At 37.5% G+C, this 16,014-nt stretch overlaps 1 protein-coding gene across 1 annotated transcript in view; it reads left to right on the top strand.

Annotated features, from left to right (window-relative positions):
- LOC121320460 (radixin) overlaps nt 1-14,358 on the top strand; it is a 106,653-nt gene extending 92,295 nt beyond the window's left edge. Inside the window, exons 11-14 of the mRNA XM_041258795.1 lie at nt 3,176-3,336; nt 5,087-5,179; nt 5,762-6,001; nt 11,702-14,358. Coding sequence (XP_041114729.1) covers nt 3,176-3,336; nt 5,087-5,179; nt 5,762-6,001; nt 11,702-11,866 — 659 coding nt within the window. The 3' untranslated portion in view covers nt 11,867-14,358. The remainder of the gene's footprint in view (nt 1-3,175; nt 3,337-5,086; nt 5,180-5,761; nt 6,002-11,701) is intronic.
- The last annotated feature ends 1,656 nt before the right edge of the window (nt 14,359-16,014 follow it).

Below are 16,014 nucleotides of genomic sequence, written 5' to 3'. Positions count from 1 at the left end.
GTGTGTGGTTTATATAGTAGTAATAAAATACCTGATGTATAGAAAACTGAGAAACTAGAAGGCTTTCTCAGTGGCTTAAAGTATTCCTCCATAGTTTATTTTAGTATTACTACTCATTCAACCATTGAGTATTTCAGGGAAGTAAAATGGTTTTAATGGAGCGAAGATGACAGTGAACTGGACTATATGGAGCTGATCTTTAGGCAGGAGTTTGCAATATATATCTAGACAATGGCAAATGAGAATGGATTGCTGGTACTGTTTTTTTTAAGTATTAAAACAATTAACTTAGCGTGGCTGAGAACACTATATTGGTTTTGTAAACCAATAATTGCAAAAACATTTTTAAAAAATCTGTAATTGGCTGAGAAAGTTAACTGAAGTAACCTTTAAGACCACAATAGCACTTGGTACGAACACTATAAACATATGCATTTCATCTGCAAGGTGCATTTGTAGGAACAGGACTAGCCACACAGATTCCTATACCACATGAATTAAAAAGATTGAGCATGTAGGTATTGCATGTTAAGATGGCTTTTTTGTTAGTACTAGACATTAGCTTGGAAAAAATCTGAAATGTTTCAGGGCTGTGTTGACAGTGATAAAATATTTCTGATTCAGAGTAGATTTAAAGCAGTGTTGTCTGTACAGTGTAGCTGTTAGGCAATACATGGCTGACTGAGCTGTAGGTTTTTGTTTTTTTGTTTGTTTTTTTTGTTTATATATATATATATATATATATATATATATATATATATATATATATATATATATATATATATATATAAAGTGGAGTATCCCCTTCAGGTCCTTAATGTGGTTGGGAGTCTGTAGTCTTTAGTAGAAGCAAGTACAGTAAAAATACAAATACACTGATGTCGTGTTTAAACATGCCTCGTTTAATGAGCACAAACATGCTGGAGCTGTTCTTCGTGCAATCAGGTTAAACTTTATTTTTTTCTAAACATGGCAGTGTATCCAGTTCATGCTTTCTCCAGCAAAAATGCTGTTTTTCTGTTCCCAAAATATGCCACTCATTTCAATCAGATCACCTGCATACATTCACTGCCATGTCTAGAAGATAGCATCCTTCTCCTGGCGAACGTTTCAGAGTAAAAGGTGAAAAGTTTCCTTATGTACCCATGATGTCTGAATAATTCTTTAGGTTTTTTTTTTTATTACACAGTGCCTATAAAAAGTCTGTACCCCCTTTTAAATTTTTCACTTTTTGTTGCCTTATAGCCTGAAATTAAAATGCATTAAAATAGTTTTTTTTTTTTCATTTATCTATACATCCTACCCCACAACTGAATTGCTTGGTTGGATAAGTTTCCACCCCCCTTGTAATAGCAATCCTAAATTAGCTCAGGTGTAAACAATCGCCTTCAAAATCACACACCAAGTTAAGTGGCTCCCATCTGTGTTAAATTGTAGTGATGCACATGATTTCAGGATAAATTCAGCAGTTTCTGTAGGTTCCCTCTGCTGGGTCGTGCATTTCAAAGCAAAAACTCAACCATGAGCACCATCAAAAGAACACCGGGACAAAGTTGTTGAAAGGCACAGATCAGGAGATGGGTATATAAAAAAAAATCAAAGACCTTGAATATCCCTTGGAGCACGGTCGACAAGTATTAAGATGTGGAAGGTGTATGGCACCACCAAGACCCTGCCTAGATGAGGCCATCCCTCCAAACTGGATGACCGAGCAAGAAGGAGACTGATCAGAGAGGCTACCAAGAGACCAATGGCAACGTTCAAGAGCTACAGTCTTTTATGGCCAACACTAGTCAAAATGTGTATGTGACAACAATATCCCAAGCACTCCACAAATCTGGCCTCTATTTTACTCAAGAAAACCCACCTTGAATCCTGTTTTGAAGTTTGCAAAAAAAAGAAAAAAACCCTCAGGAGATTCAGTAGCCATATGTCAAAGTTTTGTGGTCTGACAAAACTAAAATGAAACTTTATGGCCTAAATGCAAAACGTTATGTTTGGCACAAACCCAACGCAGCGCATCACCCAAAGAACACCATCCCTACTGTGAAGCATGGTGGTGGCAGCATCATGTTATGGGGATGTTTCTCATCGGCAGGGACTGGGGCACTTGTCAGGGTAGAAGGGAAAATGAATGGAGCAAAGTACAGAGAAGTCCTTGAGGAAAACCTGCTGCCCTCTGCAAGAAAGCTGCAACTGGGACAGAATTCACCTTTCAGCATGACAATGACCCAAAGCACACAGCCAAAGCTACACTAGAGTGTCTAAAGAACAAAAAGGTAAATGTCCTTGAGTGGCCCAGTCAGAGCCCCGACCTAAATCCAGTCGAAAATGTGTGTCATTACCTGGAAGATTGCTGTCCATCAACGCTCCCCAAGGAACTTGACAGAGCTTGAACAGTTTTTTTTTTTTTAAAGAATAGTCAAATATTGCCAAATCTAGGTGTGCAAAGTTGGTAGAGACCTATCCCAACACACTCACAGCTGTAATTGCTGCCAAAGGTGCTTCCACCAAGTATTAACTCAGGGGGGTGGAGACTTATCCAATTATGATCTTTCAGTTTTGTATTTAATATATCATTTTTTTCTCAATAAAAAAATGTTCCCCTTAACAGTGTAGAGTATGATGTATAGATAAGTGGAACAAAATCCTCATTTAAATACATGAAACTGAGGCACTGACACAACAAAATGAAAAAAGTTCAAAGGCTTGTAGACTTTCTATAGGCACTGTGTATCAATATATATTGAAAAATATATTTCTGCAATATGGACAACATGGGATGCAGCAAAAGTTAGTGTGTTTATAAATGTAAACACTGCAGGGGGTTCTGTAACACTCTCTGTTAAGAATTAAACTGTTTACAATCTGCTTTTTCAATCCCTGCTAAATTGTCCTCTTGCTTTAATTCAGGTTGGTTGTATATCAATATAATTCAATTCTGGTTGTATTTTCATCTCTTCACCATAATTCTACTAGACACTTTACTTCTATAGCATTATAGAAAATATACAGTATATAAATAGTATACAAGCTTATCCCTTGTGTAGTATAAAAGGGTTTTAAAAAGACAAATAGATATCACAGTTCTTGAACTGTATTTGGGCTCATCGCTGCCTGGTTATTTGTACCAGTAAGTGTTGAAAGAAGCTCTTTCTTGTGTGTTGTGGCGTAGAGCTGGAGGAGCAGACCCGGCGTGCCCTGGAACTGGACCAGGAGAAGAAGCGAGCAAAGGAGGAGGCAGAGCGGCTGGAGAGGGAGCGCCAGAGTGCTGAGGAGGCCCGGTTAGCACTGGCAAAGCAGGCTGCGGACCAGATGAAGAACCAGGAGCAACTAGTAAGGACAAGCACCACTGCTGCTTTAACATTGATTCTTATGATTTCCCTTGAGTACATTGCAGTATTCCAACAGCCTCATGCAAGGCATGGCTGGTGACAAATATGCTTGTCGCTGAATGGGATAGCTGATTGGTGACATCAGACGAAGGAGACAGAACACAGTACTGTGATGTATAAATAAAATAATTTAACAATATAAAATATTTAAACAAAACAAAACCACACAAAATAAGTTATGATGCCAAAATGAACAGAAAAACAAAACAATAACATCAAACCCCAAAACAAGTATCGTGTTGTAACAATCACTCTGCACAACTGAGAAGCAGTTGTACCTAAGGAGATACTACTGGCCCAATATCTATAAGTAAGCAAGAATGACAGACAGCAAAAGCAGGGACGTCGGAGGTGTCAATTTCACGAGCAAATGGTTTATTGTTGTAAACTATAATGTAATAAATGAAATATAAGGACAACAACTTATTGCAAAGAACATTTAGTGGAAGGTACAGGCAAGTAAGAAAGTAAAGTGAACTAAACAAACATCCAAACAGACTAACACTATAGCAAAATGAATGCAGTGTCCGGTGGGCCTCCAATAAACCCACACACACAAACACCACACCAATACAAAACCAACACACCGACAGGCAAAAAAGACAAAGGTGAATGAATAAGTATACGGGGAAAACAATTACAAAGACAGTCTTGATGGCAATGGATGATAAATGAAATTTAGGCCTAACAAGTCCAGTGAAGCAATGCACATGTAATCCAAAGCAACAAAAGAACAAAACCAAAATTACAGGAACCAAAGTATCAAAGTACAGTAGAAAAAAAAAACAGCAAACAGAAAAGGAATAATCTCACCAACAAATAATGAAGTCCAGAATAGAGCCCTGTACTGATGATGATGGATGAAGATTGATGAAAAAATAGCGATCGTAGAAAATGGTGAGTCTGTTGAGTAGAACCGGGTTGAGTGGTGAACAGCCGTTTGGAAAATATCAGGAGAATCCTGGATGACATCCAAAATCTAGCACAGTGTTATGTTTGAGCCTAAGTAAGTCAATAAAAGTAATATGCGTTTTGGGGGCTGGGGTCATAGGTCTTTGTGCTTAGTCTCCAACACAGGCAGAGGCCCACACGGAACTTGTCACTGGCCGCCTTCAGTGGTTGGGCCTTACAGTGAATCATGTGAGGAGCCAGCTCATGCCAGAATGCTAAATGGTGGAATCTAGTACTGTGCTTGCTCCGTCAGTATTAACGAGTCAGTCTCAGAGTTATGATAACGACACTAGATGCAAATGTAAATTATTATGTAGATTTATATTTATACATCTAAAGTGTTTAAATATCTAGTTGTTTTACGTATGATTATTTTCATGAGAACACTGAATAGTCTAAAGTACAACTTGTGAGTACTCAGAAATGTTGAAATTCAATTTTATAATAATATATATTATATATATATATATTATATATATATATAGATATATAATATATATATATGATATATATATATATAATATATATCTAGTGTATGTCATGTTAGTTACATTTCTTGAAACCTTAAGAAGAAACTACAGTAAATCAAGTAAACAAACATCTCAGCAAAATATAGAAGGCTTTTGTTTGGCATTTCTTACAAGTTTCTAAAACTTTAATGTTAAATTCTGACTGAACATTGAAATGTATCTACAAGAATTGGTAAAATGACAAAGTAATATTTAATGTTTCATTTTCAGGCTGCTGAACTCGGTGAATTTACTGCTAAAATCGCCCTGCTCGAGGAAGCCAAGAGGAAAAAGGAGGAGGAGGCATCCGAATGGCAGCACAAAGTAAAGGATTTCTTTTGAAATTCACTGAATGCTACATTGCGAAATCATTTTTCAATAGGGATGTCTGATGCGTTGTTAAAATCCATTTATTTGTTAAGCTAAGGCTTTCTTGATGTTCATTTCATATCAGAGTAAATCCACAAGTTACAAAAATTATAAATGGAAGGATGTTGGATCAAAATCAAGTGGGGAGAACAGTGATACCAAAAGTATGTGTCGTTTGATAATTACCATGATTTCATGAAACATTCTTAGAAGGAAATGAGAGGAAAAAAAAACATTGACACTTGTAAGTAATGTTTACTGAACTATAATATAATTTCAGCATGCAAATAGGGTAATACAGTGATAGGTAGAAACTGCTAAAATAAATGTTTGTTCACTGTGTATATTGTGAACAGAAAACTTACACAAAAGACAGGCAGACAGTGAGAAAATGTATATGAACTTGTGACTTATTGCAAAAGACTACTTACTGGAGAAATCAGTTTTCTGACATTTACCGAGTTACCCTATCAAAAAGGCTAATTCAGTTTAGCATACCTAACCCTCTTTTTATACGGTCTTCCTTCTTTTCCCCAGGCGCTTTTGGCACAGGACGACCTGGAGAGGACCAAGGAGGAGCTGAAGATTGTGATGAGCGTGCCACCGCCTCCTCCCCCACCCATGGTGGCCCCTCTGGAGAACGAGCACGACGAGCAGGATGAGAACAGCGCAGAGGCCAGCGCGGAACTCTCCAACGAGGGCGTCAGCAACCACCGCAGCGAGGAGGAGCGCCTCACTGAGACCCAGAAAAACAAGCGAGTTAAGAAGCAGCTGCAGGTGAGGCCATGGGCACGGGCACAGCTGAGTTTCTTACTGTACTGTGTTGTCCCTTGGCATGGCTAAAATCCCCTGCGAGGGGATGTAGTGGAGGTGGTGGTACATGTCACACTTCACACGTGTTTGCATATATCTGGAGAATCGCTTATTGAAAGTATCAGATTCTGGAGATTTACAGAGGAGGGCAGGTGGTGGGGGGGTTCACTTATTGAGAGTTGCTTATCAAATTGTGATTAAACATTTCATTCCTAATGACCTTATTCAGTACTATTCTGTAATACTGTTGATTTATATGTCATGGTCATCAATGTTTTTCTGACAGCTCTAATTATGAACTACAGCTGTGACGGGGATGCAAGTTACTGACATACTTGTTAATACGGTCGAAAGCATGATTTGCATGGGACTAAATACCAGGTGTCCTGAGAGTTGGTCAGAAGCAGATGATGTCTAGTAATCTCGGACGTGGATTAGTTTTCATCAAGGAAAGTCGGTAAATTAAGTGCGATATGGTGCATGCGTTGTAAACCATGAACTGGGTGTAAATAAGTAATTTCGTTGTACTTTCTTTTCTAAAGGCTAGAAGAACCACTTCCATACATATCTTCAAATACACTGTTCAAAGCATCGATTTAAGTTTCATGTTTTCGTCCGTCCCCAATTTGGTTATGCACGATCATAGCGTATTACTGAACTGGAGAATCTCAGGACAAATTGTACCAATTTTAAAGTTATATTGTGTTTTATTGTGAAGACTGGTATTGCTTTGAAGTGAAGATGCCAGAAATGCGCTATCGGTTCTAACATAAGTGACATGGTCGATTTGCGCGGGAGTAAAACACACAGGGCGCTTGAGATTGAAATTTTACAGGAGGTCTCAACGTCCTGTAAAAAAAAATCAGAGGACCTCTGAAAAAATGATCTGGGATGATAAGAAATGGACGGTTCGCATGGACAGTAAACAGAAATAAAAACCCTGAACAGGTATAATGTTTTATTAAAGGGCTCAGCCAAACACTCCAGTTTTATGAAGGTCTTGCATAGATTTTCACTTATTTCAAAGACTTGATTTTAGGTTGCCTACTTTGAGCATTCAATTTAATTATATCTTTCAAATATTCTTGTAATGTACAAAAAGCATATCAGTAAAAATATATACATCTAAATTGTAAACATACAAATTTTCCATTTCAGAAAATGTGAAAGTATTTACTTGAGCTTGTTTTAAATCTGGACAATCAGGTCTCAAAATGACATATTCAGTGTTAATGAGATCTACTAGTAATATACTATTAATATTTAATGAAAACATTCAACTTGGTGTTTAACTTGGTGCTGTTGAAATGTAATTGAAAATACATGTTTGCATTTTATTAGAAATGTAAATTGGTATATGTGTGTGTTTTGGACACAACAGGGCACTGTAGTGCTTCTGATTGGCTACTGAATTCTCATGGTTGTAAATAAGCTATTTTTTGAAGGGCCTTGTTGACAAATGCTAATTGTTCTTGATGAATTTAAGATGTCCTGTAGTTGATACTCTTGTCACAAATATAAGGAGCCTCTGTTTTTAAGAATGGATATGTGACTAATTGTACTGCTGTAATTGTTCTGTAGGATGAATATAACAATAGTTAAATTATGAATGCTCAGACTTGTTCATTTCCACAACCATTTGAACAAGAAGTATTTTTCAGTTAAAAATTGTGACAACTTTTTCAGTTATGTTGCGATTTTGACATGTGCTTGCCACCTGTCTCCACTCCTCTCGCTTTGTTCACTGGACATGCCACAGCAAAGTGTAATATTAAAATAATAATTCAGTATCATTCACTTGTCTTAAGATACCATTATACAACAAAATTATACATTAGACAGTACGCACATGTAGTGTTTTGTCAACAAATATTTTAAATGTCTCGCTTCATGGACATTTATGCATATATTTCTTGCACAAATTCACACCTTGACTGCCCACTCTGATATGATAAGCTCCATGAGACGCCTGAAGATGGTTGCATGCCTGGCCTTGACTGGTGCCAGGCTAGTCTGTTCAGACTTAGTCCAAGGTTAACCTTTCAAAAGCGACAAAGCAGCTAGCTGGATACCCAAGTAGAACGACTTGTGTCACAGTCATGCAAGAACTGTTTCTGTATGTTAGTGTTACAGGTTTAATAAAGACATGGGTTGAATCCAAAGCTTTTATTTAAACAGTTATTTAAACTTTGAAATTGTGAAAAATAATCAATCTGTAATACTTTTTTTTCTAACTCCATTCAGTCGAGCACACAGAACGTCTTAAGTTCTTAACGGTTTCATCATTCCAGTCACAAGGTGTCTCTTCATTACTTCCAGTTGATATTAATTTTCAGTACAAATCAGTTTGCTATTTTAAACAAGTCGCTGTTCTGGTGTTTTATTTGTAGTACATACCAGCCATTTTTTGTAACTTCGTTCGGATCCAGTTGTCAGATATTCAATTTTATTTTCATCTTTTTAGTTGGTATTAACCATCCGACCCTTCATTTCTTCACTGTCTCTCCTTTTTTACTACTGCGCACTCACTCTCTTTACCAGCTTATTTCAGTTCTCTCGCAGCGACACCTTCTAGCAGAATGGATCAATAACAGTAATACGTCAATAAATTCACAGTGGTTCGCAGAAGTATTCGCGCCCTTGCAAAGTTTTCACGTTTTGTTGGCACCTGAGCGTACTCCACGACGCTTTCAAATGATACTTTACATGTAGAATCTACACAAACTACTCCACATTGATAAAGTTAAAGAATGCATATAGAATAGAAATAAGATTTACAGAGAAAAACAGATTAATCTTGGTTGCATAAGTATTCAACCCCTTTGCTACTGCAGACCTAAATCAACTCAGGTGCAAATAATTTGTTTCAAAGGTAAAAATATTAGTGAAATGGTTTCAGCCTGTGTGTACTCAAAGTGGCTTAACTTGTAGATAATTTCCCTCAGGTATATAAAGATTTTGAAGCTGCAACTCACATAGTGATCCAACAAAGACCAAGGAGCTTTCAAAACAAATCAGGGATAAAGCGGTAGAGAGGCACTGAGGAGAAGGGTACAATAACATTTCAAAGGCATTGATTATCCCTCTCAGCACAGTGAAGTCCATCATTAAGAAGTGGAAGATACATCATACCACCCAGACCCTGCCCAGATCAGGTCGCCCTCCCAAACTGAGCAGCCGGGCGAGCAGGAAACTAGTTCCGGATGTCACTCTAAAGCCAACAATGACCTTAAGAGATCTGCAAAGTTCTGTGTCTGAGATGGGAGTCAGTGTTCACACATCAACAAATACAGTAAGCCAGTCCCTACACAAAGCTGGCCTGTATGGACGGGTGCCAAGAAAGAAGCCATTACTCAAAAAGCCTCATCTTAAAGCACATATGGAGTTTGCGAAAAAAGCATGTAGGTGATACTGCAGACATGTGGAAAAAGGTTTTGTGGTCAGACCAGGTCAAATTGAACTTTTCGGTCTAAATTCCAAGGGTTACATCTAGAGCAAACCCAACACTGCACATCACCCAGTCAACACCATTCCAACTGTCAAGCATGGTGGTGGCAGCATTATATTATGGGGATGCTTCTCTTCAACAGGGACTGGGAAGCCTGTCAGGATAGAGGGGAGCAATTGCAGGTGAATCTTTGAGGAAAACCTGTTCGAGTCAGCCAAGGCTGGGGAGGAAATGACCTTAGCAGGACAATGACCCGAAGCACAAAGCCAAAGCCACACTGGAGTGGTTGAACAAGAAGATAATTAGTGTTCTTGAGTGGCCCAGTCAAAGCCCTGACTTGAATCCAGTTGAAATTTTATGGCGAGACTTAAACTTATCAGAACTGGAGCAATTTTCCTGTGAAGAATGGGCAAGAATGTCACCATCCTACTGTGCAAAGTTAGTAGAGACCTGTCCAAAAAGACTCATAGCAGTAATTGCTGCAAAAGGTGCTTCTACCAATTACTGACTTAAGGGGCTGAATACTTATGCAGCCAGTAAATTCCATTTTGTACATTTTCTTTGCAAGTTTTGCTGACATTTAACCTCCTCCTCATATAACAGTGTTCAGTTTAACCACCACAGCTTTGAATAAAAAAAGTTCCTTTGAAAAACTGTGCACATATTATTTGTAATTCAACAAAATGTGACATTATTGGTAGGGGGTGAATATTTCTGCAAACCACTGTAAGTCACCTTTATACTATAGACTACAAAAATGATGTAACCTTTTCCCAAAGTCCTACAGTAGCTTTCATTTGGTTACCATGTAGTTTCAATTATCTCTCCCAAACAGTTTTTTTTTATTTTTTTGGTTCAATAAACTTAATAGCCTTTGAGCCCTATAAAATCACAAAAGGAGACTGCAGAAGCTCTGCTTCATTCTTTCAGACTTTCCATATGTAATATGGAAAGATGTTTCTTTTTTTCTGTCCCCTTTTTGTATTATGATCATTGAGTGGTTCTTATTGCAATTACTCAAATATTATTTTTTGTAGTGTGTAGTAGTGCTTTGATCGGAGTTCAGCCATAAAAATATCTAAGATGTGGTAGATTCCAGTGTTATCTAGTGTGTACAGTATGTCCATGGTTCATTTTTTATTTATTTCTGGCATTACAGAGCACTTGATCCGATATGCTGTTCCCCTAACATTAACCCTTTCCTGTCTGAATGGAATGAACATATATGGGCGTGAATATGACCACTTTGTGTGTTAGAGCTTGGAGTTTGGCAATCTCAAGTCAGAAATTAAAATATGATATAATGTATTTTGTTGTGAAATGTATTTTTTATTTTATAAGCCACACCCCCAAAAAAATCATAACAAATTTCTAAGAATAAATATTTAAAAACTGCAAATTTAGATCCCATTTAATGTTATTTATAGAAAAATATATATTTAGGACGTTACAGTTTCGAAATGTTATGAGGATTAAAAAAAAAAAAAAAAATCAGATTTCAAATATCTTCTGCCATTGTGGAGCTACAAGATTTTGTCCAAGTCATGGTCTGAATGACAAACCGCCCTATCTACAGGCACTGTCAGCTGTTTTATGGAAGTAGTCCAGACTAAGCAAAATATCACAAAGTACATTGCCAAATCATATGTAAAACCTTTTAACCTTGAAATATATGAATAAATACAAGTAAAAATGCAGTTTTTATTAAATTATTCATCATAATGCAAAATTAAGAGAAGTCATATTTATATACAAAGTTATATAACTCAATATAACCATGAAATATATATTTTATTTTTCTTAGGACTTTTTTGAATAGGAGATATGCTACAAATTGTATTAGTATTACTGTTAATAAATGCAAACGCCTTTATCCAAGGCAACTTAGAGAATAGGGTGTGTGAACTATGCATTAGCTGCAGTCACTTCTGAAAGACTGAGTACAAGGAGGTAAAGTGACTTGCTCAGAATCACACAGTGAGTGAGTGAGTGAGTGAGCTGGGGACCTCCTGGTTAACCACTGGACCACCCAGCCTCTTATGATTAAGAACAACACCTACAGTGAAACAAAATGAACTGATTTGGAAACTAACATACAGAAAATAGTGGAACTGTTTATGATGCAGAACTGTGCGAGCAGAATCATTTTCTTTGTATATGTCATTGCAGTTAAGTAATATTTTTAGTTGTATTAATGCACTCCCTCTTCACAACAGGCTTTGAGCTCTGAGCTGGCCCAGGCTCGGGACGACACCAAGAAAACTCAGAACGATGTCCTCCATGCAGAGAATGTGAAGGCAGGCCGTGACAAGTACAAGACCCTGCGGCAGATCCGGCAAGGAAACACAAAGCAGCGGATTGACGAGTTTGAGTCCATGTGAGGGAGGAGGAATAGAGGGAGGAGGCAGTTATGCGTGCTGCTCCTTTCACATTGTGGTTTCTGTTTACAGCTGAACCTTCAAGCAGAGAGGCGAGCAGGGCTTAACAAACCCATACAGATTCCACCTCGCCATGCCAAAGCTATGACCATGATCTGATCAAGAGGATACACAACTGATGTGTTTACATGTTTACAGTATATTAACAAACAAAAGGACAGTTTTAGAGCTGTAGTGGCCTCATTTTGTGAAGAGGTAAGGATATTAAGCAAATACCACAACACATTTGAAAGTTATTTCTCAGAAGTACAGATTCAGCTGGTACTTTTAATATACGTTGGGCTCTTTTGAATTTTCAGAATGTTGTATCTGTAGAATTAGTTTGCATTGCCATTTGTTTAAAAGTTATATGTATCTAATGAACAACCGTTGTACTAAGCTAATCCAACTGAGAGAGCAGAACCCCTGCATTGGGTTTCACTGTTTCATGTCCAGTCATCATAGATGGTTTTCTTTGCCTGCTTGCTCACAAAGGCTTGGAATACAGAGAGCCGTTCTGCTGTTGATAAGGCAATGAGATGGAACACTGGCTGTGTATAAAAGATGGCCCCAGCTGTGTGATGTGGAGTCTTCAGTAGAATCATGCAATATGTGGTTGCCTGCGCATCTGTAACTGGGGTGCAGCATGAGCTACTTTTAATTCACCGTCCACTACTGAAGTTCTTGCCCTTTCTGGCAAGAGAGCATACGAAAACATCGGTCCCAAGGAGGGGACAGCTGACTACCTCAATATTATATACATGATGACTGGACAGTCAAACACTCCTCACTAATCCCCCTACCACCCTGTGTGTTGTACGTTCTAGAATGTGTTGGGTTGTTTCAAGTTCCCCAGCCCTTGTGTGTTGACATATTGCACTTGACTTGATAATTTCATTCCACTCAAATGCCTGAAAGCTGGTTTATGAAATGGCCTCATATAGGAATGCCAGGTGAATGTGTGTACATGTTTGTGTGTGAGAGAGAAAGTTTTAATGTGCATGTATTGTAAACATGTGTCAAGGGATTCAGTTGTGTGCAGGGGAAATACTTAGACTTTTTATCATGTTAGAAATTCCCACACTTTTTGATATTTTCATCTCACCTTTATTCCATGTGTTGTTTTCTTGTTGGGTGTTAGATTTGTAATACGAGATCTACAGGGGATGTAGCTCCATATGAATATTCATGAGGAATGATAATCCGCTTTTCCCAAACTGCTGAATCTGCTGACTAGTTGAGCTCTATTGTGTGACAAAGCAAGTAGAATGCTTGCTGCTGGTCCATGTCCCACCATGGCTCATCAGAAAATGTATTGGATGTGATATTTTTTCAAACATTGCACAATTATGGAGTTTTATATTGTAAATCTGTTAGATACATTTTGCATTGAGTTTTTAACTTACTATTATTTCTTTTGGAATGGTAGAACTAAAATTAAACTCTTTTAGTTTTCCCAATTTGCACCTCTGTGAAGTTGAGAATTGAGAGTCTTTTTATATGAATTGCTTTGGGAGATAAATGCTTAAGTATGAGGGATGTCCAGCATATCTATGAACATCTTCTTATCACAAATCTAATGCCAGGCATATTTTCATTATCCTTATCCCATCCCTGCGCTCTGGGCCTGCTTGTTCTTGATGTGCATGTTCCCCCACACTGTACTTTTTATTCCATTCTCTAAACCTAAAATGATCCCCACGATTAAATGTACCAGCCCCTTGGATATTGAAGACTGTTCAAGATTTATCTGTATTGAAAGTACAATAGCCTTATTTTGAAGCAAGTATAAGTGCAAAGCCACATTTATGAAAGGAAAAACCCAGGTTTAATCCAATGCTGGCAAGAAGCAGGTCGATAAACCACAGTTCTGCATCATTTTTTTCCATTTCCTTTCAGAAGATTTTATTTGGACTTGTTTCAAATTTGGATTTATATCTAAATCTAACTTTCAGGTTACTTGGAATCAAGGCGCATAATGTAATTATTTTATTTGAAGCCCCGGCTTCCTCTCTGATGCCAGTTCAGCTTGCTTCTATTGGTATTATGCAATTCATAATTAATTCATCAATTTTACTATTGAATTTTGCCATTTCTTGTAAAGCATTTTCATGCACAGTACAGTAGGTCAAGTTACCTGCTGCTAGTTTCCCTTCCAAAGAAAGTGTTACAGAAACTCATTAAACTTTTTTTTTTTTTTTGTAATGGCAGTAGTAGATAATTGGGTTGGCTGGCTGGCTAACTACAAACTATAAAATCCCAGTGTGCGAATTCAACGACACATGAGCATTCATTTCTCTTGGAAACATTTAATTGTTTTGCCATAGCAAGTGAAATACTGTGCTTCCAGATAAATTTTTATTTTCCTGAAATGTACGCTAACATACTTATCATGTTTGCTGATCATGTATCTATATATTATATAGAATAAATAAAGAATGGATTTAATCTATTTATATTGATTACAAAATTGTTCTCTTCTGTATTGACTCTTGTTATGTTTTGTCGGGGATGGGGGGTCTGGCAATGAAGTGCACTAAAAAATGACTGACTGTTAACTCTGTTTTTTTTTTTTTTTTCTGCCCTCCACAAACACCATGAATTGTGTTGTACAATCAAACCTAGCTGTTCTGAACAACATGCATTGGTTAACAATAAAGATATCCATGTATTACATCAATTAACTAGGGTTCCAGAAGGAAGTACACATTTAGGCACTGTGTATAATTTGTATTCTGCATAACAGGATGCAATGTTCATTTGAGAATGCCCAGTGACCTTTGTTTTCCTGCTGTGAAATGTGTATGTTTTGGAGGTGCACGTGCAAGTCAGACTGTTTGTAGAAGATGCTTCAGGCATTCTTCAGTACCCCTGTTTGGATATACTAGAATGGTGTTTGGAGAGTATTTTACTACTTGTTAACTATCAAAGTGTATGACATGGTTTAAGTTGCACTGCTATTCAACTTTGGGGTTTCCCTGATTTGTATTTTGCATGTTTTTGGTCTACATTAACTCATGGAAACTCATTGTAATTAATATACTTTTATGAAGAGGGTTGGAACTTTTTTCTTTAAACAAGTGATTTCAATGATCAGCAGCGCATACAGAAATGTTTTCTCCCAGATGACCAACACCTGACAAAGCAGGTAAGTTACATGAATGCTGCTGTTAGGTGCTTAGGATATCCTGAAGTCCGCTCACTTGTGCATTACACAACATTGAACTCTCAGCTATTATCACCTCATAACAATTAAAAAAAAAAAAAAAAAAAACTGAGATTAACTGCCCACTAGGTGCACATATTTACAATTGCATAAAATATATAATCAAAACTTTTAATTTGAATAAATATGGTCCCTAATGGAATTGCTTTCAACCACAGTTGAAATCACTCTTTTTTTTCTGATCTATCAGTCATGCATTTATATTTTCTTGGATAGAAAAATAGATAACCACACTGAGCTGTTTTGATTGTTGCTATGCAAGTAATTTCTCAGTAACTTCAAACACTTGTGGCTGGTTTTCCAAAAAATATTCAGGGTACAAAGTCAAAGAAATGTATCCCAATCAAATCACATTTATACTTTGTACAGTATGAGAGATTTATATTTAGTAACATCAGATGATGAAAATGAGTTACAATTGATTTATCTTACTGCAGTTTATTACAGTAATACACAAAGTGTGTAGAAGGGTGTGGGTATTCACTGACACTGTTGTCTGTGGCCTGAATACCAGCGACGGTAGACAGGTCCTCAGAAATACCCACAGGTAAAGGGGCACACCTGGAACATTCACAGGTGCTCTGAAATAATAATAACAAAAGGTGAAATCAAAAAGATAAAATAGAACACAGTAATCAAAAACTATGAAGAAAAGGTGCTGCGCTTAGCAGAGTTACCCCGACCATCGTTAACCACTCGGCCCGGGTCCCTGTCCTACACTCGCTGCTCCCTCAGCCTGCTTTTTATACATGTATGGGGTCTGCCCAAGGTTTCCCTGCTATCACTCAGTACTAGTTGGGGTGGGTTTGAAGTGTGCAGAAAGAATCAATGATAGGAAGGAGGGACATTGACCAGCTGTACTGGGAATTTTTTTTTTTTTTTGATG

Source organism: Polyodon spathula, chromosome 9 (genome assembly GCF_017654505.1).
Source record: "Polyodon spathula isolate WHYD16114869_AA chromosome 9, ASM1765450v1, whole genome shotgun sequence".
In the NCBI taxonomy this organism is placed as follows: domain Eukaryota; kingdom Metazoa; phylum Chordata; class Actinopteri; order Acipenseriformes; family Polyodontidae; genus Polyodon; species Polyodon spathula.
The sequence above is the reverse complement of the archived record's forward strand: the minus strand, read 5'-3'. Positions and strand labels throughout refer to the sequence as shown.